At 39.8% G+C, this 23393-nt stretch overlaps 1 protein-coding gene across 1 annotated transcript; it reads right to left on the bottom strand.

Moving 5' to 3' along the window:
• Positions 1-2824: 2824 nt before the first annotated feature.
• Positions 2825-21934, bottom strand: si:ch73-12o23.1 (lysosomal alpha-glucosidase). Its single transcript, XM_034130178.1, is given in 22 exon segments — positions 2825-4294; positions 5511-5657; positions 5893-6061; positions 7281-7375; positions 7465-7609; positions 8019-8045; positions 8047-8165; positions 8257-8408; positions 9575-9708; positions 9803-9920; positions 10009-10093; positions 10184-10297; positions 10818-10928; positions 11019-11150; positions 11692-11810; positions 13946-14065; positions 14560-14656; positions 16599-16764; positions 17407-17552; positions 18248-18826; positions 20818-20935; positions 21787-21934. Coding segments are annotated over 21 exon segments (2928 nt in total). The 5' UTR covers positions 20905-20935; positions 21787-21934; the 3' UTR covers positions 2825-4228.
• Positions 21935-23393: the final 1459 nt, after the last annotated feature.

Here is a 23393-nt window from a genome sequence, read left to right as displayed (position 1 = left end):
ATATAGTGCCTCCACAAACCTCCATCTGGAAACAGTTAGCCTGTGAACGTTTGCACAGAGCCAAAAAAAACATCACGTCTTTCGCAGGTCTATCAGCACTGCAGGATAATTCACTCACTATCAGAGGGTGTGTGTGTGTGTTCGTGTGTGTGTATGTGTGTATATGTGTCTGTGTGTGTATATATGTGTGTGTGTGTGTGTGTGGGGACAATCAAATGCTTGTTTGGTGTTATGACTCATGAGAAATTGCACTTTCTCTCAGAGTTCACAGCTTGTTTTCTGGTTAGTTTCTATGGAGAGCAGCACTTAACAAGACGCTTAGGCTGCGAACATGCATCGGTCACAACTGAAGTCACAAAACTCCTCACACGGTCAGCTAAACAGACGTCTTTGTGGACTAAGTTGTGAATAATTATTCCTTGCTTTCCCACAAAATGGATTTAGTTACCATATGTTTCCATCCTCTACCACCTGCAAAACACTTTATGTTTGCAGCGTATTTTTATAGAATGCTAACAAACTGTTGAAAAGAATGCAGTTACCATATTGAAATGTATGTCCAAAATAAAATAAAGAATACAACCCTTCACACAGCCAGCTAAACAGAAGTCTATGAGGACTTAATTGTATATATTAGTATATTCAATGAGCCCATTTTACCAAAAATCCATGAACTCTTTTCACATTCATCCTCCACTACATATGTTTTCAGTACATACAAAAAAAATGCTAACTCCCTGTTTCAAAAACACAATTAGATCAACACTGTTGCAATTTTTTCAACAAAGTTATTTTGTTTAAGTATATGCAAAGATTTAAAAAAGTGTTATAAGTCAGTGGGTTACAATGTGTTTACTGTCGTATGCTGGGAAAAATGTGGAGTACAAACTTTAAAAGTGTTGTTTAATGGTTGTTTAAGTGACTTTTGGAGGTCAGATTAGCTGGTTAAGATGGCAATGCAGACCATATGAAGAGTTTTAAAAAGTGGCTTGAGTTTAACCCAATCTGTTTTAGACAATTTGAAAAGCATGTAAGAAATTATGTAAGAATGTTACTTTGAAGAGACAAGCTAATTGAGCTCAGTCCTCAGATGACGTGGATCTTAATGAGCGACATCCTGAGACTCCTCTCTAAAGTAAATAACTGCAGGGTTTAACATGGAGCAGACGGAAAACACCAGGGCCGCCCCTCCCTGCAGGCAGATCACGCAGACTGCGTGGGGCCTCACCTCGCGGAGGGGGGCTTATCTTGCGGAGGGTTCTTCATTTTGCGGAGGGAGCCTCATCTGAAGCGCAAATACGGCGCACCCAGTTTCGCCACTAGCACTATTTCTCATACTGCCTTCTAACCTGCTTTGCTTTGTCTGTAAAAACACTTTGAAATCTCAGTTTTTAAAGATGCTTATTAAATAAAGTTATAATTATAAAGAGATATTAATGTTGGATATGTGTTGATACGAGTGAATGCAGACAAGGCTTTCAACCTTAGTAACTGTTGTAAAATAGATAAGGTCAAAATTAACCTTGCAACTCCTTATGCAAAGGTTGTAATCCCCTCTAACAATGGGTATTAAAAGATAAGACGGTCAAATAATATATAGTTCAACATTACAGTAAAGCAGTTTGTAGTTTAACCTCTTACTCTTGGCAGGGCCGGCCCTTGGCACTGGCGAACTAGGTGGTCGCCTAGGGCGCCAGATCTGGAGGGGCGCTGCGCTGGGAGGAAAATAATAATAAAGAAAATATTCAAATGTTCTAATTGTCTGCCCTTGATGTAATACATTTACATTAATAATTGAATAAAGTAAACACCCTTTGCACCCCGGCAGGGGCGAACTGGCCATTGGGAATACCGGGAGTTTTCCCGGTGGGCCGGTACCGAAGTGGGCCGGTCGGACAATTCACTAGCACCCCTATGTATACTATAGGACAGTAACCAAAAATATCGTTTAAAACTGGAGATATAAAAAATGTTTTATGAATAAATAAATGTTAACTAGGTAAAATAAGATATGAATGAACAACAAAAATAAAATACGTTACATTCATTTGTATTGGCTATGGTAGGTTATTGGTTATGTTCACATACTTATTTGATTATTAAAATGTAAACCGATCTTTTTCATATGGGTGTTTTAGAGTTGTACCCCCTAGATCTAGTCTCTAGTAATTCTGCTCAAAGTGCACCAGATTGAAGCATTTTACTGTAAATTGTTCAAAAAAATCTTTCCCCCGGACCCCCCTAGACGATGTGACGCCCACCCCCCAATTAAAACATGTTCATACAATACTAAATACATTTGAAACGTTCTTTATGTATACAACCAACATGTCAATATTTTTCATTTATTCTTTATATATTCTATTGTGCATTGCTTGGAGGAGACTTCAAATCTGCTTCTTTAAGCAATTAAAACGGATTAGAATTGAGTGTAAAAGTCCCTCTTTGTGAGAAAGTGTGTCCTCTAGTGGCTGCAGCACCTCAAGGTGCAAATCCAAATGCAGGCAAAATAAAAATAAATGTATTTAAATTAAATCAGGGTAAATATTATGCGTACGTTTTCTATTTGAAAACACTGACAAGAAACTGTGAGTTCACGATGCCTTTAGTCTTCATTATGACAGTATAATGGGATCTAGATTATCTTCAGTGATAATCTGTTTTCTATGTCTGTTCGTTTTTATCTGTGTCCATGTTGTTGTCAGTGACATAGGTCTTATTTTTTTAAATGCCTCTGTGACGTGCTGCAACCCATTTTCCCCTCGGGGACAAATACACGAATACTACTACTTCATCTTCACAAAAAACAGAAAACACAGATCCGTTAGAGCTCGAATAGTTTTTATTTTGTTCATAAAAAGCAGCTACACAAAAATAAACACAACAATTAATGAAAAATACTGCATTTTTTTTCAGGCACAATAACAGTTACCTTGACACAACAGAGTAAAATAAACTTTGCAACGTATTTTACATGCGTAGAAATATTTGTTTTGTTTTTTAAAGCACACATGCATTGACGATCTGCTTTGAAAAGGTGCAAGCTCTTCTCAGCCATGTTCTGTGACCATAAATTCAAATCAGATTTTCACAGCATTACGGTCAAAGTTAAGCTTAAAGATTGTAAAAACAGAAATGTATCAGCGAAAGCTCACAGTAACATGACGCAGAACATGAATGGCTGTTGTAGTATTCTGCAATAATGCATGAAAGTAATCCTCATGCATGGCAGAAGTACTATCAGCCAGCAGCGTTTTAAAACCCAGAGAGGCTCACACACACACACACAGGAATCATAAGGCACCTGCATCTACCTTTACAACACTGCAGAATTAATCAGTGCAACAATAAGCTGTAAAGACGCATTCAATCACATCATGAAATATATTCAGACTCCAATTCTAGAAAGGTACATCATCCTCTCTTTCTCGTTATTGCACATAATCCTTCTGCTGATGAGAATTTAAAAAAAGGAAATAAAAAACAAGCTTTTGGTTTGAATCAGAGGATAGTTCAGCGGCGTGTTTACAGGCAATACATTAGATATTTAAAGCAGTGTCCAGACTACTGCAGGTCAATGGCTGCATGTTGTCGTTTCAACAGCCTTTGTGTGTGTGTGTGTTGTTTTTTTTAAACGTAGCACGTAGCATAAATATGATTAACACAAACTTGACCTGACTCACTCCAGAGTATCTGTTCGTATGTTCTGACACACAGACAGCTTGTTTTGTCTCCGGCACATTATGGCATGAAACAATGACTCAGAGGTTAAAGTGATGAATCTGATCTTTCATTTCAGTGTGTTTGCAACCAAATCAGATGGACAGTTTAAAATGGACGTCTCAAGGGAAGAAAGAAAAGGTCCGTGAGTCTTTTCACCCAAAACAAATATGATAATTAAAATGTTAACCAGTTATCATCCCTTTTATTGGTTGACTTGTTTTATTGTACTTTTATATAAGGTTTTTAATTCCAATTGAATGTCATTTTATAATGGGATTGTCTTGCACTTCATCTCACTGCTTGTTATGGTTAATCTAAAGCATTTTTTCATTGCCTTATTGCTGAAATGTGCCTTTGAAAATAAACGTGCCTTACCTTTAACCTCCACTGTCCTGGAGTACAGAGCTAAACATCATCACTTCCCTAAAACATAAAAGACTGTACAGAGTACCAGCTTGAGACTTTAACAGCAAATAAAAACAACGATTAAATATAAACATCTGATTCAAAACATCCAGCTGATGGTGAAGTTCTGACTGAGGTTGAGACCGAGATCTGCAACTGTTAACACCTGCAGAGAGAAAACACAACAAGTCAGCATGAAGAGCTTCTTCCTGATATAACAGAGCCTGCTGCATGACAACATGATAACCTCACTATTACACAACAATTAGCTGAGACTCATTTACTGTATCTATGTGCACTCTGCACTTTGTATTCAAAGTGTGGTTGAAAATAACTTGGTACATGTACACAAGTGCTGCACTTAAAGGTAGGGTAGGTAAGTTTGAGAAACCGGCTTGAGATACACTTTTTGTTATATTCCATGGAATGCTCTTAACATCCCGATAGCAATGAATATCTTAAGTGCTTTGACCAAAAATCCATAAAAAAATGTCATCTGTGGAAGCCGTAATACTGTAAAAAGTACGACCAATCATTTTAGCCGGCCCGGCTAAAATAACTGGATGGCCTACCTGCCTGTCAGCCTTCCATCTGTGCACAAACTTATCTCGTGCCCTCATTGGTCATGTGCGCGTTCGTGTGTGTTGGAGGAGGGGCTCTGTAAGGAAGTGGCAGATTTTCTCCGGTTGTGTATTTTCAAATTCTAGCGATCTCGAGCCGGTTTCTCAAACTTACCTACCCTACCTTTAATTGACAAAAACTGTATTTTTACCACGCAAAACGTGTAGGAGTAGGAGTTTCTGGTCAAACGCTGCCATGATCGGTTCGTTTTATGTTATTGTGTTTGGATTCACCAAAAGTCACACAATGCCCAAAACAAACTAACCAGTCAAGGCGGCGTTTTACCAGCAACCCCCTTTTCCTGTTAGGTTCAATTATAGCTTTTTGTCAAAGGAGTCTGAAGAGAACATAGATAGATATAACGGCTTAAGAAAGGTAAGTTTGGCACCAGGGTAAAGCAATGAAAATATAGCATACATTTAAAACTGATATTGATTTTTTTTAAGCCCTCATCCGTGGCAGTACATTGCTCAGCTTCTGTGTTAGTACTTCGGTGTGCCATATTAAATCTCCTTACATTAAATCATCATTTAAAAGTAAAGTCGCACTTCAAATGGTTTGGCTTATTTAAAGCTAATGCACTTTCTCTGTTCTGAATTTGTGTCCTCGTGGTTGATAACACTTATTGAATGTTGTTGAAGTGTTCTTGCTAATACGCTTGACTATAAGCACCTCATATAACCCCACTTTATAAAATCACAACTGTCCTCTTTAAGCTCAAAAGACCCAGCAATGATAGTTTCCAACCCTGCGCTCCTCACCTGCTTGTCTCTGTAGGTGAACGTTGCATCTTGGGAGTTCACCATCACTCTGCTCGGTTTCTGCTTCACACCGTAGAAGGAGGCCGTCTCCACGGTGATGTAGGTTGCCTCGACGTTGCTATGCAGAACCTGTGACGTCATCACGTTCTATAAAATAGACGGATGAATTTTAGATGAACCACATACACTTGCTCCCTTATTAAGAAGTCCAGTGTAGTCAAGGTCTTAAAATTGTATTTCATTTCATAGTGATTAACCCACTAAGAGTTGTTTACCCGAGTTCAATGGAGCATGCTAGCTTCCCACAACGTTATTGTTTTGGTTCACTCTCTCCACTCTTATCATTTCTCATTCTAAGGCAGATCTAGTTGTGTGTGATCACCTGAGCGACGCTGAACAGGATGTAGGAGTACAGGTTGTTCTCGAAGGTGTCGATGGTCTCTCCGTCGTCCCAGAACAGATCCCCGCTGGCCGCTCCGCCCTCAGAGAGCGCCGTCACCAGGTGGAGCGGCTGCCCGCTGCTCACCCACAGCGTCAGGTTGGGCGCCTGATCACACAAGGTGGAAGATAAATACATGGGAAATGAATGATTGTATAGTGTGCGTTCGTTAGAGACACTAAAAAACAGATGCTTGATAATATTAATGATTTAACGTAGATATTAAATTACTGCAAAATTGTTTTTGTTTGAATATCTACAGAAAAATAGATATATTATAATATATCTTTGTTCACACCCATTGGATGCCAGCCTTTATTTTCCTGGTAGAGGATTTTCTGTTTCTTCCAGATCTCGAGTGGAACATTTAATATTTTCTTTGCATTTAGATATCTGAACAACATTTATATCTGTTTTTTAAATTGGTTGCAAGCATATTCAGCCATCTTAATTTGAATGTTAGGTGGGTTCCTTTAACATGCCATCGTTTTTTTTCTTTTCTTCATCTCACTTATTATTTATGGCATTGTATACGATATTTGCACATATAAATAATTTAAATGCTGAAAAATCTAATATATGGCCATTATGCAGGCAACTCTATGCATTGAAAATCTCCAAAGGAAGTGATCGACTTTGTCTGACATTGTACACTGTAGAGCACATGTGTCAAACTCAAGGCCCGGGGGCCAAATCAGGCCCTTGGTGGATTTAATTTCGGCCCGCAGGATCATTTCTAATTCCTATTAGATCTGGCCCGCCGGTATATTGCACGCACACCTTCACTCAATCCTGAGGATCTCCTCAGCTCAGAGCCTGACCCCAAACATTGATGAACTTGCACCCAAGATGAGATGCCAAGTATCTGGCTTGAACTAGCATCACAGAGCAAACTGAGTTTCAATGGATGTTTCCTTTTACACTTTGTTTCTTGAGACAACAGGGCATGTTTGGGTTTTCTTTGAGGGAAATAGTTTTTTTGAAGCTGTTGTTGGCCTGTGGAGAAATGTAATCATAAGAAATGACTGAGGAAAAGCTGCAGATAGAGCCATAAGAAATGAATGCAACTGATTATTTAATGTTTAATGTTGTTTTTATAGGCAATCATTTAAGCTTTGTTAGTTCCAGGTTTAATATGTGCAATAAGTTCATTTCAATAAGTTTTGCAATAAACATTGAACCAGTCCGGCCCTCGACTAGTACCCATTTTTTTATTTTGGCCCACTGTGTATTTGAGTTTGACACCCCTGCTCTAGAGGGACCTTTAAGTGAGGACATTTAATATAAAAAAGAACCTCCAGTGTAATTTGAACCACAAATCTTCTCTACCTGTGTTGAGTAATGGAGCCCTCACGCGATGCAGGTTGATCTTATCCAGAGGAGCGTGCAGTCGAAGGTCTTCCCCCTGACTGTGCAGAGAGTCGCCCTGAGGAGGGTCACATGTGGACAGAAGAGGAATGTTTACACGTGTCGTTCCTGTATCATACTACACCGTGCACTCTGTGCGTGTCTTACCGTGTAGTAGTCATACCACAGACCCTCTGGGAAGTATCCGTCCACATAGTCCACTTCAGGATCCAGCCACTGGTGGTCACCAACAAACTTCTTCCCCCACAGGAACTGTTTGTCGATCCCGTAGGTTTTCACATCTTTTGGAAACCTTTGGAGTGCATACAGGAAACAAACAGTGAGGCAAAAACATCCTAATCCAGCCAGAATATCAAATACAATACTTTTGAACTTTCATTAAATACCATGTTTCTATGTTGAGAACAAAAAGATTCCAGAAACGGTTTCATTACTGCTAGAAGCTTGCGTTAAAACTCTTTTACCAATATCCAATCATGCTGATGTTGGCTATCATGCTGCATCCAAAACTAATCTCCAAATTAGAGTATTGCATATTTATTCTTGGCTGTGCTTTAATAAGCCATCATTGTATAATGTATGACACTTTAATTGCCCTCTCACCTCAAAGGAGCAGTTGAGATTGCGGTTCACTTTTATATATCACAACATGGTACATACATCCACGTTTTGTTCCTAATAAGCAAGTTCTGATACGTACCTCAAACATGAGCGGCCGTGCGACAGGTGTCGTGAACATGTGCGTGATGGAAGAGTGTGTAGAGGACGGGGAAGAGAGAGTATCGCAGCAGCAGAGCTGCTTCTATCGCTGTCCGAGCCAGAGGGCTGAACGCTGTGGGGTCCTGAGGCTGAAGAGAAAACAAAGACATGTGTTACAGGACATTTCTATAAAGAACTGAAGGACAGAACAGCTTTTGTGCTTTGTGGTTATCGTCTGACCTGCATGTCGATGGCGTTGTGGTTGCGTGTGAAGGGGTAGAAAGCTCCCAGCTGCGTCCAGCGCACACACAGCTCCTCCTGCGGCTCCTCGCTGAAGCCACAGATATCTGCCCCGACCAGAGGGATGCCCAGGAGGTTAAAGGTCAACATACCTGAGGGAGAAAACACAGAGAGGTGGACAACTCAAAACAGGCACCAACATGACAGAGACACATTTAACCATGCTTAAAGAAACATGGTGGTGGGGTTACTCTTCCTCATAACGGTCCTGTAGTTTACAGAATAAGCGTAAAGTAGTGTGCAATGAAACATTTGAAATCATATGTTTTTTTAGAATAAATCTTGAAATGGGTAGTTATACCACAACATATGTAACATAAATTGTATAAATATATTCAAAATGGCTGACTAGTTTGCATTGGATGCACAATATGACAATGATTAGGCTATCACTTTAAATTGCTTTTCATTATTTTTGGTCACTTTTGCTTACGTCTTAGTAAAGAAATCACACACCTTCAGAGACATTACATCACATGTCACTTGTTAGATGCTTTTATCCAAAGCGACTAACATACTCAATACTGTGGACAATCCCCACAGGAGCAATTTGGGGTGAAGTGTCTTCAGGGACACAACGACATGCTGACTGCAGTGGGGTTTGAACCATGTACTCCCCTGATCCCAACACCAACGCACTAATCCACTGCACCACATACCTCCCATGAGACATGTGCGTTATTTGGAAGAATGTTTATCTAATCGAATCTACCCAATTTCTGAAAAATTGTAAAAAGTCTGAATATATGTATACTGTGAACAAACAGCCCTTTTTATATAATGAAGTAACCCTTTTGTCTATTTCGATCAAACAAAACTAATATTTCCTAGATGAAGGTTGGAAAAACCAAATGTTAATATCAGATTAATGCAGAATAAACAATTATATGTGTGTGTTTATATTTTTAAATGCTTTAATAATCACCTCTCGTCTGCCAATTGACAATACAATATGTTTTTTCTATACCACCAAACTTCTAATTGTATAGATTCCCATACAAAACTTGATTTATAGGGGAGGTGTGTGGCGCAGTGGACTAGTGCGTTGGTGTTCGGATCAGGGGGTCACAGGTTCAAACCCCACTGCAGTCAGCATGTCGTTGTGTCCCTGGGCAAGACACTTCACCCCAAATTGCTCCTGTGGGGATTGCCCACAGTACTGAGTATGAAAGTCGCTTTGGATAAAAGCGTCTAACAAGTAACATGTAATAACATCTAATTTATTTAGCTGTAGAAATGTTTAATGCATGTGTCTAACCTGCTATAGAAGTGTACATGTCTTTCCACTGGCTCCTGTTGTCTCCCAGCCAGTGACCGGAGTACATGCCCTGAGAGGGGAAGGTGGAGCGGGAGATCACAAACGGTCTCTTCGCCACGATCCGCTTCATGGCGCTGGACAAGAGGACACAAAACATGAAAAAACAATAAGAAGATGTACATAAATGATGTTCAAGATGTTGTATTTGTGTGTGTTATGGGTCTTTACCTTGAAGACGCCTTAGCTTCCATGAGTCCATAGAGGCTGTGCATATTGTAGTGAATGGACTGCTTCTGCTGGGCAGTGGCACACAAAGTTTTGGCTCGGAGCAAACCTCCTAGTATACCTACAAATAAGACAAATACCATTTTTTATTTGGCCATTATATGTACTCTGTAATGTTGTATATGTCAGGTTTGTGCTTGAGATCCCACCAGGTGTGTAAGGAGGGTTTTCCAGACTGTTTGACGGACATCCATTAGTAGATCCATCCAGGAAATTTGACGGCTCATTCATGTCCTAAACACGGATGAGACAGAGGTCAAAGAGAAGATATAATGAAGATCAGAGAGTCATTTTTTAAATAGTGGCTCATATTTCAGTACTTACAATCCATAACCCATCAAATGGCACCTTCTCATGGAACCTCAGAAGGTTTTCGTACCACCATTCATGAGTCACTTCATTGGAGAAATCAGGATAAGCTGTGAGACCCGGCCACACCTGGAGCAAGAGAGGGAAGGTCTTATTTCTAATATACTCAGTCTCACACCTTCCAGTTCAAGGACTTTTCAAAGACCTTGAAAGCCCAATTTCCTCAAATGCAAGGGTCCAAAGTGACAAAGTGTAAGACATATAAAAAGTGAAATTAAAAAACAGACACCTTTTTGTTTTAGCTTGTTAGTAACAATTCACATTTAGCCTTCTGTAGTTAAAACATAATGGCGTTGGATGAAAGACTGCAGACAGAGTAGAATAAAATCACTTTTCTACACGCGTTTCTGCTTGTTTAAGGTGTATTGGAAAAGTATTCTCTGAACTCACTAAGGTCTTATTGCTCTTACAGTAACAAGTCACTTTTATTCTTATATTAAATCAAAGAAATAAACATTCAAGGTCTTGATTTTTTCTCCTCAAATTCATAAAAAGTCAATGAATTTGAGAACCCATGGGAACCTTGAGAGGCGAGAGTAGTAATTGTGTCATGGGATGTTATTGGTGAAACATTATTACAGTGTCTCACCTTCCCGATGAGTGTCTTTCCTTCGGCGTCTTTAATAAACACGTCTCTCTTCAGCCCCTCGTCGTACGGCCAGTAGGATCCCTCAGGCTGAGAGCTGCTGATCCCGGGGTCCTGCAGGGGGGGGGGGGCACAGCTGTTAAACAAATACACCACAACAGACAAAGTACACAGACTGAAAAGCAAATACAAACTCATGTGTACCAGAATCATGACGTAGCGCTGGTCATGAACATGCAAATCTTTCACCATGTCGGGCAGTGTGCCGAACTTTTTGGAGTCAAAGGTGAAGTCCATGAACTGATCCATGTAGTCGATGTCGTTCCACTGGACGTCCTGTGAACAAATCCACACCGAGAATAATTACTTACACAGAAGAACAAACAGAAAACACTGACATAAACTAGGGCTGTGCGATTATGGCAAAAATCATAATCACGATTATTTTGGTCAATAATTGATATCCCGATTATTAAATAAGATTATTCATTGACTTTGAAAACATCCATTTATTGAACTTTAAAACAAATACAAATAATAATTTGAATAGTATATTTTTAACTGTTGATTACCCTGAACGTATAATTCAACTGAAAAACCAATACAAAATGATTAAATAATGATAAATATATATTTACATTTAAATAAATAATATCAAAATAATAAATACCAATAAACAAGATCAACAAATATTTTGATGATAAATACAAATAAATGAGATCAAATATGTTGCAGTGCACTGTCACAACCTAGCAAAGCTAAATAATTGTTTTTTTCGATTATGTTGTTTTCGTAATTGTGGCAGGCCAAAATCGTAATTTGCGATTAATTGCACAGCCCTAACATAAACACAAACAGACTTCTGGGTAATCCTAACCTGGGGTATTTTATAATTCCTCAGGCTCTTGACCATCTCCCAGGTGGAGTCGCTCGTGTTGTAGCCCCAGCGACAGAGATGGTAGCCTAAAGCCCAGTAGATGGGCATCGCTGGGTAACCTGAGGAAACATGGAGGGTGGAGAGAGAGAGAGAGAGAGAGAGAGAGAGAGAGAGAGTAGTTTGCTTATGTTCAGAATTCAGCAGTTTGTTTATATGTATGTGTTTGTGTATGGATGTTGCAACTATACAGAGCTTTAGCAATACTCAGGGTTCATACACTTTTTCACTTTTTCATTTTCAATGACTTTTCCATGACCTTTACCTCATTTTCCATGACCAAAAAAATTACTCTCTGCGGTACCACTGAAAATGGTTTATTTTAACATGGAACAGGAAAATAAGGTCTGCATATGAAACATGTTGTGCCTATCTAAAACAAATCAAATAGTAGGCTTACTAGCTTCTACACGCTAAAGCAACTAAAATCTCTCACCAGCAAAATACCTCGTCAGTTAAATGCCATTTTATGTTTCATTACTATACGATACAGTATTTATTATCATTATAGTATTATTATTTCGGCAATTAGATAAAATATAAATTATATTTGATGCAACTTTAGTTACATTTCCATGACTTTCCAAAACTTTGGGAAAAATATTGTTTTCCATAACTTTTCCAGGGCCTGGAATTAGCATTTTGAATATCCATGACTTTTCCAGGTTTTTAATGACCATAAGAACCCTGTAAACTGTATGTAATTATGGTCGTGCTAATAAAGCGAATTGAATTGAGTAGTGAGGACATCAAGAGTAAAAAAAGTGTTTTACTAATTTCTTTAGATTGAACTGCCGTACGTTTTATCAAAACACTTTATATTAAACAATATCAAAATGAAGAATGACTAAAAGATGACATCACAAATCTAGTGTTTTCTGTCACGTTCATATTCTTCGTGCAAACAAAATGCACAGCAGCTACTCTACAGAAATGCGTTTTCATTGCAAGCCAATCTGTTCATATCGGTGTACCCTTGGGTCTGTCTCTTGATAAATTACTATGTGTACTCACTGTAGGACATGTTAGAGTCATGCAGCTACTGTCAACAGTCCCACATCATCAAGCCAAGTATTTTAGCAAATATTTTAACTGAAGAATTCTCACTTGAACCTGGTCTGATCTCCTGGATGGTTAACTTCCTCAGCTGTAGAACTCAGCAGGTCAAAATAGGCATGGCACTTTCTGATACAATAACTACCTGGATAGGCTCACCCCAGGGACTTATCCCCTCTTTTATTTATTTCATACACCAACTCCTGCACTAGCACTTTTCCCAACAGGCACTTGATCAAGTATGCAGATGATACGGCCCTGGTCAGCCTCCTATTTGATGAGGAAGAGGAGCATGGACCTGTCCTTGACTTCTTTATTAACTGGTGTGAGAACCTGCTTCTTAACACCTCAAAAACAAAGGAGATGGAAATTGATTTTTAGAATAGCACAATCGCCCAACCCTACTCTTTTAAATAGCGAGCCCATTCAGTGTGTCACTGAGTACCAACATCTTGGTGTCGTGCTTGACCACAAGCTCAGATGGGATGTTTGGTAAAGTAAATGCCAAGTCTCAACAAAGAATGGTTTTTATACGTAAATGATTGTCTTTCAATGTCGGCAACAGAATGGTTAAGATGTTTTATCATGCTTTTATTGAAAGTGTGCTCTCCTTCGGCATCATATGCTGGTTGGGCAACGCCACTGAGGCACAGACAAAGTCAGTCAGGAGGGCCGTAACATTGTCCAGTAAATTGACAGGAATCTCATTTGCTAATATAGAATGCTTATACAAGGACAGAGTTTTAAAATTAGCACACAATATTGTGAGTGACCTGAGGCACCCGCTTGCCTCTGACTTTGAACTGTTGCCATCCGGGCGGAGATATCGTGCCCCTCTGTTAAAAAAGAACAGATCTCGGCTGTCTTTCGTCCCACAAGCCATCAAACTCCTGAATCAGTGATGGCTAGGACGCACTGCTGATCTGGCACTGTCCCCCACCCCCCATTTGCAAATGAGATAGTCATGTCTGCCGATATCTGTTGTTTTCTATGTCTGTTGGTTTTTATCTGTGTCTATGTTGTTGTCAGTGACGTACGTCTTATCTCTTGAAATGCCTTTGTGATGTGCAGCAACCCATTTTCCCCTCGGGGACAAATAAACGAATACTACTATACTACATCCAAGAAGACTCTTACTGACCGATGACTTCCACATACTGTCCAATCACTGAAGCAGGATCAGGCCCGAGGAAGACGTAAAAGTCAAGGATTCCTCCGATGGTGCGCCAGGTGATGGCGGGGGCCGGCTGCAGGACCACATCTGAGGAACAGAGATTAAAATCGTAATGATCTACGATAAGGGATCAAGGAGAAACTCACATTCATGAAACAAAAAGCAAATAAATAAAAGATTTGACACAGGAAATAATGAGTAAATACACATATTTTATATTTTTTAGATATGTTATCATAAGTAGAAAACAGATGGAAATTGATAAAGAAAAAATATCTGCAATATAGCATTAAAAGCTAATCTTCAACACTATTTTTTTGGCAAAATGAAATCAATGAAGTTTAACTTAGTTCACAAATCAATTCCACCTTTCCGTAAGCTTAGTATCTTAAAAATACAGCCTGACCTCCAAATGACTTCTTTGCACCACACTGGACAGTTCATATTGAATGAAACTCGTGCTTCTGTGACACTGAGAGACTTCTGTTTGTATTGCTTCTTCCTGTCACATGAGCTGTCGCAACACTGGAAGAATCAGCTGCTAATGTGTGTGTGAGTGCACGTAGTGAAACCTGACTGACCCATGGCGTTGCTGTTCAGCAGGAAGAAGCCGTGTGCGTCGCCCCCCTCCTCCATGGCCAGGTAAAATGGATGAGCTCCATACAGGTTGGTCTGTTCCTATATTAAAGAGCACAATTATTGAATATTATATAACTACAGATTCAATTTAACTCCCAATGTAACTCCTTAACAGATATTTTTCACACTTTACCCCTCTTCTTTTTATTTTTTTATTTAAAAAAAGTATTAATTATGCATTACTTTTCATTTAATGTATTTATTTAAGTTAACTTATTATTTATTTACTTTTTTTTGGTTGAGGTTTTGGTTCATTCATACTTTTTGTATCATGTCTATTTCTATATAATTATAATCTAGGCAAACATTCACTGGGGGCCCCTCGAACCAGCACCCCCCCGGAGCGGAGCAAGGCAACGAAACTTAAAGGGGACCTATCATGCAAAATGCACTTTTGTACGTCTTTTATACATGAATATGTGTCCCCGGTGTTCCAGGGAACTCACCAAGTGTCAGAAAACACAACCCTCTCTATTTTCCTCCATACCCAAATCTCTAAAAAAGGGGCTGCAACGGATCTGATAAAAACTGATCCAGATTTGAACACTGTCCTGACGTCAGGACGGTGGTGCTACGGCTATTGGGCCAACTCTCCACCTATCAGGAGGAGACAGCCACGGCCATTGCCATTCGAAAGCGCTGGAGACGCTGTAGTAAATTGAGCAAAATGAGGCATGGCTAAAATGCATGATCTGTTTGGTATTTTGAAAAAGAAAAAGTATAAATATGCCTTATATAGGTATGGTCCTACACTATATTATTCAAATATAGCATGATAGGTCCACTTTAAGATAAGAAGCAGCATTTCACGGCGTGCTATGCATGGGGCCGCCTTGAGGGGGTTTCCCGACATGTCGTTGCAGTAAATTAAAGGGTTTTTCATGTTGTTCATGTTGGCCTTATCTATAGCCTTTTACTAGATCTTTAAAAACCCCACTTGTTGCCATGACGGCCTAAACGTCCCTGTTTTTATTTTGTTGTTTACTTTATTATAAATATATATATATATATTTTGTTGTTTGGTTTGAACCATTTACTCCATGGATGTAGAATATGAACTGGATACAGCATGGGAGGCGGGGTCTTGTTCTTTCCTATGAGAGCTGCTCATTGGCGCATGAAGACAAAATGGCCCAACTTTTGAGAGAGCGAAACGTCACAGATTACCCGTCATGCCTGGCTGTCAGAGCAGAAGAACCCGTATGTGCGCTCACAGAGCATGCAGCCCTTAAGCCCCGCCCCCGGAGCTCCCACTCTCGGCTCAGTAGAATGAATGGAGACAGAAAATACATCGAGATTCGGCTTTTAGTGCATTTTACAACTTTAAGGACTTAATGATTCTAATATGGGCTATACAATAGTTCATACTGGGTAGTTTATTTAGTTTTTTAAAAAGTATCCGCTGATTTACAGACGTTTCTTTCCCAATGTTAGTCAATGGGGAAAAGTCTTTCTGGGCCGGGTGACGTCACGGACTGATACGGAAGTTGTAGTACCACCGTTTGGACACAACGAATATTTTCATCAGAGTCCAGCGCACTTCCTGGGGGCTTGTTTTACATCTTTTTTGAATAGCTTTTTCCTAGATCTTTAAAACCCCCACTTGTTGCCATGACGGCCTAAACGTCACTGTTTTTATTTTGTTGTTTACTTTATTAAATATATATATATATATTTTGTTGTTGTTTGGTTTGAACCATTTTACTCTGTAGCACTTTGAGTTTTGTTTACTCAATTGAAAAGTGATATAAATCAAATTGATTATTATTATCATTATTATAAGTTTATTGATTTGATATAATGTTGAAAACCTAATAAAAGTCCTATTAGTTGAATGTTAATATCTGTGTGAGTCTAAAATGTGTTAACAATTGCATCCCCTTCTCTCCCCCTTTCAACACTGCATCTGAATTAAAGGCACCCTCTAGCCCCAAAAACTCAAACTGTAAGCAGAAGAGTGAAATAAACAGGCCTCTCCTACCATGGGGGGCACGTCTCTGGCCCACATGGTGAGAGTGTTCCAGTGCACGTCGTGCAGGAAGGAGGATCGATGCTCTCCCAGCCCGTAGATGAACTGACTCTGAAGGGAGGAGGAGAGCTGGAGGAACTGATCCGCGAAGAGGAGAGGAGCCACCGTGGTGTTCAGACTGCAGAGGGAAGAGAGAGTGATATCATGTTCATTATTATTATTATCTATAGGGCTGGGCAATATAACAATATTTTATGGAGATCATGATACATGTTAACGGAGCTTTCTGATATTGTAGAAATGTCCTAACTGATGTCTTTTCTTGACTTTACAGGCTGTATAAGAATGCAATAAGTGTTGTATTATTTGCCCACATATAAATAAAACATTACTGAGAATTATTCTTCAACACTATTCTCATTGTGTAAATATGTTGTGAAAGCTTCAATGTTAAACCCAAGTTTACATTAACTATTTGTAAGTCAATCATATTTTTTGTTTATCAATTTGACACTGCTTAAGTGTGTACAGTATAATAATTATCATGTTTCATTTAATTATTTTTATTTTTTTTGTATTATTGTTTTACACGTTCGAAAAATTAAAAAAAGGAAAATAAATCAAATCAAACCCCACAATATCGTCAAAATATCAATATTGATGGGACAATTTTGATATATGATTTTCTTTATATCATTCAGCCATAATCAATGTTCGATTATTCTTACAATTAAATGTGTTTTATCTTGTATTCAACATACTAATATCAGATTGTGAACATCCTTCTTTCTTATCCTAACGTTTCCTATTTGAGCCTTACAGCACTGCTCCAGTAGATCTCCTCTTCACGATGAGACCAAACGGCTGCTTGGAAATCTCCACGATGTATTCTGGACTGTCTGCTTTCTTCGTGGCATCGGGAACGGAGATGGGAACCTCGAACCGAGAATTAGCCGGGTCGGTAATCTAGATTGCGAAACATGAGAAAAATAAAGATGGTTATTAAGTTACAGGCCAGATAATGTTTTGCGGCGGTGTGTAATAACAATGATATCAACTGACCTATTTCAGTTTATGACAGCTTTATCCCCACCTGCTTTAATCAAAGGATTGGCATTGATCTCATTGGCCAATAAATGCCCTTTCTCAGATGACCTGAAATGACTCTTAAAGAGGCAATACCTTCCCTTTCCTGTTGTGTGTTACATACTGTAGGTTTTTGTGGATTTCAATGTTCTAAAGTTACCCCCCCTCCCGTGAAACGCCTCCATTGGACTCCCTTGTTTACTTCCATAACATAGTGACATCACTATGTAACACTCGCACATTTATTGGATACCACTCCCAACACATTGCACGTGATAGGCTAAGGGGCGGGACATCTCTAATCCGTTGACCCATCACAACAGAGCCAATCAGAGCAGACTGGGCTCTGGTTTCAGACAGAGGGTGAAAAGAGGTGCTGCAGCACAGGCAGTATGAGAGAAATAAAGAGCTTTTTGAACATTAAAGCATGGAGACATGTCACAGTGGAGACACTAAATACAAATATGAACCAGACAATGAACAGATAATGTCCTCTTTAAGTTCCTGTACAAAAACTGCAAGTGCATGCTGAGTAACGTATACAAATATGACTGAATGCTCACTCCCTCACTCACCCTGACTCGTAGTCTTGAGTCTGTCTCGTGTCGTATCTCCACCTCTAGAGTGAGGATGTCTGCAGGGTAGTAGGTCTTCACCTCCCGTACGAGCGTCCCTTTTTGTCCCAGCGATGTGTCATTTATCGACACAAGCGAGTATGAAGGGAAGTCCTCGGGATAGAAACACCACGGGATGCCGTTCCTCCCTGATGGGCGGGATGCAGAGGAGGAGGGAGAGGATGCTGGGATGAAGCAACAGTTCCTCGCCTCACACAGCTCTCGGGTCACACCCACCCCTCTCTCTGGGTAGCAGTCGAACCTCCACGCCTCGGGGATTAAGCTGCAGGCCTCGCGGCGGGAAGCGGCTGCTGCAGTGTCGTTTACTCCCGTTTCTACTCGAGAGTCTGGAGTGTGTCCAGAGGCCGGTGACGGACGTCTGTGCGGCTGGATGCTGGAGGGACGGTGCAGCCAGAACATGGTGCCCAGCACCCAGCCTCCACAGAGCAGCAGCAGCAGGCAGCCGATCACCAGCAGCGCCGTGGTGCCGGAGCAGCCACGGCGCCGAGGGAGCAGCGACGCTTCCTCTGGCTCACGCACCTAAACACACAACAAGGGAAATAGACAGGAAGCACAGTCAGAGAAGAAACCAAGAGGAACACAATCAAATACTTTACACTGTAGGAAATCATCTGATTCTATTCTGGTTAGGGTAACTATCCTATACCTGAGCTCGGTTAAGTGCCCCGACAAACATTCCTGTTGTCATCTTGCAATATACTAATTTATATAAATAGTTATCACCGCAATAAACCGTATTTAACTTTGTCTTCATTTACATTATTTAATTTCATATTCTATTGACATGTATAGACTTTTTGCACTATTTTGTATTTTATTATATATGTTGCATTGTTGGAGGAGCTCGGGTCAGAAGAATTTCATTGCCATTTCTACACTGTAGCTTTGTGCAGATGACAATGAAACCTTTGAATCTTTGAATCTTGAATCAAACATATATTTTAGTATTGAAGTATTTCAATATGTATAAAACAGGCAGCAACAGCAGTGTGGTATAGACTCAAAACACAAACACAAACAAAATGTGGGACAATCTAAAATGGGATATTGGAAAAACAAAAAAGGAAATAAAATAATCAAAACTGGAAAAAGCACCAAATGGCAACCATTCAACAAATGTATACTGATAATAATGGCTGATCCTTTTCAGTTTGGATACCCAACAAGTGAGGGTTTTTTTATTTTGTTAATTATGAAATACATATTTTTAGCGTCACAGACCCAAATTATGCAGAAATTCTTCTCGTTTACAGACGGGAAAAAACAATCCTAGAGCAGTCTAAAGTGCAACTTAAAAACATTTTCAAAGACAACAGGTCGAACCTGGATACACTTTTATCAGCTCTGCATTGATTTACTGGAAAACATCTTCTTGAATCATAACAGAAACAAACTATGGCTGTGAGTTCTGGTTTGTTTTTATAAATCATTCATTATTTTCTTGACCAATCACTTATTTGTTCTTCAAATTGAAAATAATTGTGAAAAATTCAATGTCCAACTTCTTTAAAGGTCCCATGTCATGGCCATTTCTACTGATCATAATTCCATCGTTGAAGTCTACTAAAATAGATTTATATTGTGCAATTTTCCAAACTCACATTGGTTTCTCATACAGCATCTCTGTATAGCATGTGTATTCACTCTCTGTCCTAAACAGCCTGCCGCCCCCTCCCTGTGAGCCCAGTGGCCGTCTGCGAGACAGCGAGACACAGCGAAACCCAGCCCGAAACACACACCCGCAGCCTGGCTGGGAGTTTGTGTTTGTGCCCAGGCTGAGTTCCGCGGTGTCTCGCTGTCCCCACACCAGTGAGCCAGCTCACAGTGTCCCGCTCCTCGCAGCAGCGAGCCTCGCAACCGCAACGTCCCGCCGAGTGTGTGTGTGTGTGTGTGTGTGAGGAGGTCCACGGATTGGTCCAAACGTAACGGCTCCGCGGACGTAACGTCACTATACCCGAAATGCGTCACTATAACCAAGAAGTAAACAATGAAAAAAGAGAAATCTCCAACGAGGCGTTCTGGGGCAGCATAGACAGGTCTTTTCTGTGTTAGAGTTTTACTCGCTACAGGGTGTACTTTGAGGGTTTGTGACTCTGCAGACCGTTTACATGCAGAAAAAGCTACATAACACACAAGGGGACAGGTAATGACCGAAAAAGCATGACATGGGCCCTTTAAAGTCAAGCTTGTTGTCTTCAAATGTCCTGTTTTTTTCAGCTAACAGTCCAAAACCAACAAACATTTAGTTCCTATCACTTAGGTCAAAGAAAAGCAGCAAATTCTCACAATTGAGAAGCTGAAAGTAGGGAAGGACATTCAGCGTTTAGGAAGATAAAACTATCTCAAATAATGAGAGCATTGCATGTAGTATGTAAAATATGCCACAAAACATTAGCAGCCAGAAGAAAGAGCAGGACGTTTCTGCAGCAAGGATTTAAATCACAGAAAGGAACCAACCATTTGCACTTTAAAAAACTGTGAGGCAGAGGAAGAAGTAGAAATAAACTCACTGGATTTTCTTCCCGGACCGGCTCTTCGGACAGAACGGCACTGGAAAACTGCACATCTTCAGGGTTCAGCAGCTTGTACGACACCATCCTGAGAGTGTGTGTTCGTCAAAGTGAGCGCCTGAACACATGAGAGGCAGAAAGAGAGAGCGAGAGAGCAGATCAAAGGTCAGTCAGATGGCCAGAATCATTTCCTGTTGTTTGGATTTCAGGGGGAGAAGTATGCATAAGAACGAGTGAAGTGAAAATGAGTGTTGCTTTGATTTGATGGTTTCATTTTGATGGTTTCATTTTAATACTCGACTACATATATTTCATGCCTTTAGTTACTTTGAAAATTTGGATTAATAATGTGAAATATAATCAACACTATATAATACTACTACACTATTATAATCAAGACTTTAGTTACACTTGGAGTAAATTCACAAGCTACCCTGCCGTATACAAAGTCATTCAAACTAGCTGCACCTTTATCAGCTTTGATAACACTTTAATGATCAATAATTATAAAACATATCATATATATTATTCTGAAATGGACCGATCTGCATAATGAGTACTTTTATTTTTGGAACTTTAAGTATATTTTGATGCTAACACTTTTGTACTTGTACTTAAGTACAAGATCTGAGTACTTCTTCCACCTCTGGTTGTTGTTATGTAACATTCAGGTACCAAGAGGCCCACACTGATATGGCCTGTTGCACATTCTGTTCAATATGATGTGGCTAACTTTAGCTGCACAGAACAAACATGTGAATGTCAAAGTTCACCAGGGAGACATTTGACCACTTAATAAAATGCTGTTACTGCTGACACAATATCATAGTTACAAGAAGCCGTTAATGTCTGACCGTTAGTCGCCCTAGACGTTGTTGTAGCAACGGTTATTAGCATTAGCTAACTTTAACAGCTGTGTAACTTTAGCTAACGTGAGCTGACAAGGGCATTAACATCAGAAACGCTTACCTGGATATTATTAGAGTCTTAGAGACGGAAAATATGCAGCATACGGAGGAAAATGTCCCCTTTAAATACATGTATCGTTAGCTAAATAATCCGTAGCGTTGCTAACCTTCTTCTGCTGCATGATGTGCGTCTGTTTATCTTCATGTCCCGTTCACTGCACCTCGTAATTTACGGAACTTCTTCTTCTTCTTCTTCGGTGTTTATTGGCGGTTGGCAAACCAACTTGTAGGTGCATTACCGCCACCAACTGGACTGGAGTGTGATTGATTGATTGATTGATTGAAAAGTTTATTAACAGCTTGTATATTGGGTACAGTACAGTACAGCTCAAAACATACAATTGTTAAGGGGATGCAGACCAGAGAAAGACTTTCGTCTTGTTTACATCAGGGTCCCCCATTTCCAATTCATCATAAATTGTGGACAAGAGACTATGCAGAAAACAATAAACCAAAGAAATAAAACAAAACAAAACAAAACAAAAAAAGAACCAAAACTCTAGATTATTTTAAATGTATCAATTTCTCTTAGAAACGCAATAATCTCACAATACATATTGCCTGATGTTTTCCCTAACAGCCCTGATAGCGACAAGTCATGGAATTTTGCTTTCTTCAGTGTCTGGAAAAGCACATTTCTCTGAGTACTATATTTCCTGCAAAGCAGTAAAACATGCTCAACCATTTCTGGCTGGCTACAGTGTATACATTATCCGGTTGGATGCTTTCCTATTCTACTTAAAGTGGACCTATCATGCTATATTTGAATAATATAGTGTAGGACCATAAGGCATATTTATACTTTTTTTTTCTCAAAATACCAAACAGATCATGCATTTTAGCCATGCCTCATTTTGCTCAATTTGACCATTTCTAGCTCTGTTTTAGCAAGGGCAGATTCAGTGAGAACAGCACCCTCTAGAGGCCTGGCATATGTACTACAGTGTCTCCAGCGCTTTCGAACGGCAATGGCCGTGGCTATCTCCTCCTGATTGGTGGAGTTGGCCCAATAGCCGTAGCGCCACCGTCCTGACGTCAGGACAGTGTTCAAATCTGGATCAGTTTTTATCAGATCCGTTGCAGCCCCTTTTTTTAGAGATTTGGGTATGGAGGAAAATAGAGAGGGTTGTGTTTTCTGACACTTGGTGAGTTCCCTGGAACACCGGGGACACATATTCATGTATAAAAGACGTACAAAAGTGCATTTTGCATGATAGGTCCCCTTTAATGTATGATTGAGCCCTGTATGACCTATTCTCATCCGAGAAATGACATTTTCCTCCCTTCTTTTAAACCCCACCTTCCTTCCATCCCCCACATACCTTTGAATTGTATAAAGATGTCTTCCTGTATCACTAAGGTCCCAATGTTCTTGCCATGTTGTTTGTGCATATTTATGTATGAATGTTTTAACCTCCGCTTTGCTAAGTGGAACTTCTATGTTCATAATTCTGAGTGTTTGTTTGGCCAGAATATCCACCTGTTCATTACCCTCCACACCAACATGAGCAGGAACCCAGATGAAACGAGTTGCTATGCCTTTGATTTGCATTTTATATCAAATTAGAAATATTTCATTTATTATGTCCATTCTAAATGAAGATCTGC

This window comes from Trematomus bernacchii, unplaced genomic scaffold (genome assembly GCF_902827165.1).
Source record: "Trematomus bernacchii unplaced genomic scaffold, fTreBer1.1, whole genome shotgun sequence".
Lineage (NCBI taxonomy): Eukaryota > Metazoa > Chordata > Actinopteri > Perciformes > Nototheniidae > Trematomus > Trematomus bernacchii.
The sequence above is the reverse complement of the archived record's forward strand: the minus strand, read 5'-3'. Positions and strand labels throughout refer to the sequence as shown.